The sequence below is a fragment of the Mus caroli genome, chromosome 3 (assembly GCF_900094665.2).
Source record: "Mus caroli chromosome 3, CAROLI_EIJ_v1.1, whole genome shotgun sequence".
Lineage (NCBI taxonomy): Eukaryota > Metazoa > Chordata > Mammalia > Rodentia > Muridae > Mus > Mus caroli.
The window spans coordinates 87,623,613-87,625,596 of record NC_034572.1 but is presented as its reverse complement, the minus strand read 5'-3'; the positions used below and the strand labels follow the sequence as shown (position 1 = coordinate 87,625,596).

Below are 1,984 nucleotides of genomic sequence, written 5' to 3'. Positions count from 1 at the left end.
ATATGAATTTCCAGACTATATATGAGTTATGATAGGCACATAATTAAAACAGACAAGAAAAATATTTGCCAAACATTTATTGATTTTTAACAGTCCAATTATTTGAACAAGAATGTCTTCCAGGTAGTATAAAGCCTCAAAGTGCTATGAGCATCTAAGTATAATAAAGAGACCTCTAGAAATTTGTCCTCTGTTCATACATCTCCCTTTTTCCCTCTGCCATCACTCTGTGAACTCTTACTGGACCCAAACAAGACAAATGTTTACAGAATCTTGAGTAGGTTCCCTGTAAACCAAAATGTACAAAAGTAGAAAAATTCTCACTCAACAAGACTTGGGGAAATGGAACAGAGTGCTACAATTACAGTTTTAAATTTGAGTTGTTTGAGGACCACCTTGCTTTCACTTCATGAGATTTTGGATGGTGCAAAATATAAAAATATAATGCCAAATTATAATTTTCTGTCAAGCATTTCTCTTAAGTTTTGTTCAGTTATGAACTGATTTCATATGTTATTTTCTGCATAAATCCTCCTCCTCCTACATTATCTGAGGGATGTAAGTTTCAACCTGCTGATAGAATCTGTCACAATTTTGCAACAAAACCTAAGAAAACCATTTGGAGATAAAGACAAAATTTAGGCCAAAGAAAATGTCAACTTGAACTCATAAAATGAAAGCTCTAGATAAAATGATCCACCACTAAAAGTAGTGATTCAATTATTTTGAATATCAGATTGCTTACATTATTCTTGTTATTTAAGAAGGCAATAAACCAATGTGCTCCTCAAAGAAAATTCCTTCAAAAAATTAAATGGCTTATTTTTTAAAGTGCACATCATATCTGCACTAAAGAACAAAGACATCTTGCAAAAAAGAACTACCTGAGGAAGAATGAAAGACAGGAATTAAAGGAAATGAAATTGGTATAGTTTAAGATTCTGTAAGAAAAGACACATTCTAAGATCAGAGAGTTTTCCCACAACCAGAAACACGTGAGTTATCGCTGGATACCCTAGTGTTTCTCATTTTCTTTTGCTTTAAGCTTTGGCTGGTGCCAGGATGTTTGCAGCATCTTTTAAGGGCGGTATTGAGACCTCTGCTCCTGGATGTACTCATAGAGAGGGCTGGAACGCACTGGGACATTGGCAAACTGGCGCGTACCAGGCTCCAGGATTTGGCGGCGCCTCTGCTCCTCTTGCCTACGACGGATCTGCTCTTCTTGGAATTTTCTCTCCCGCTCTTGGCGTCGTCTTTGTTCCTCATCTTGACGTAGTTCTTGTTCCTGGCGACGAATCGTATCCCTGGCAAACTGCTCCTCAGCCAGGTATTGACCATCTCGCTTCTCCCTGCGCAACTGCTGTTCCTCGCGTAGGTGTTTCTCTTCCCGGAATTTCCTGTCACGCTCCTGGCGGCGGCGCTGTTCTTCTTCCAGGCGAAGCTCTTCTACCTCACGGAATTTTCTGTCACGCTCTTGGCGAAGCTGCTGCCCTTCCCTTTCTTGCCTGAGCTCTACTTCCTCGCGGAATCTTCTGTTGTCTCGCTCCTGGAGACGACGCTGCTGTTCCTCTCTTTCCAGGCGGAGTCGCTCCTCTTCCCGGAATTTCCTGCCACCCACCTGGCGGTGCAGCAGCTCCTCCCTTTCCTGACGAAGCTCTTCTTCCTCAAGGACTCTTCTGTCGCGCTCCTGTCTCAACTGTTGCTCGCGTTCCTGACGGCGGCGCTGCTGCTCCTCAAAGCGAAATTGTTCCTCCTCACGCTCCAGGCACCGCTGCTGCTCTTGCTCGCGCTCCTGGCGGCGCCGCTGCTCTTCCTCACGCTCCTGGAGACGCTGCTGCTCTTCCTCACGCTCCAGGCGGCGCCGCTGCTCTTGCTCGCGTTCCCGGCGGAGCTCTTGCTCCCGGCGGATCTTTCTGTCCCGCAGCCGCTCTTCCTCCAGTTCTTGGCCGAGCTCTTGTTCCTCACGGAATTTTCTGTCACGTTC

The 1,984-nt window shown here is 44.9% G+C and overlaps 1 protein-coding gene across 1 annotated transcript in view; it reads right to left on the bottom strand.

Annotated features, from left to right (window-relative positions):
• Positions 1 to 866: 866 nt before the first annotated feature.
• Tchh (trichohyalin) overlaps positions 867 to 1,984 on the bottom strand; it is a 5,881-nt gene continuing 4,763 nt past the window's right edge. The window contains exon 4 of the mRNA XM_021159100.2: positions 867 to 1,984. Coding sequence (XP_021014759.1) covers positions 1,079 to 1,984 — 906 coding nt within the window. The 3' untranslated portion in view covers positions 867 to 1,078.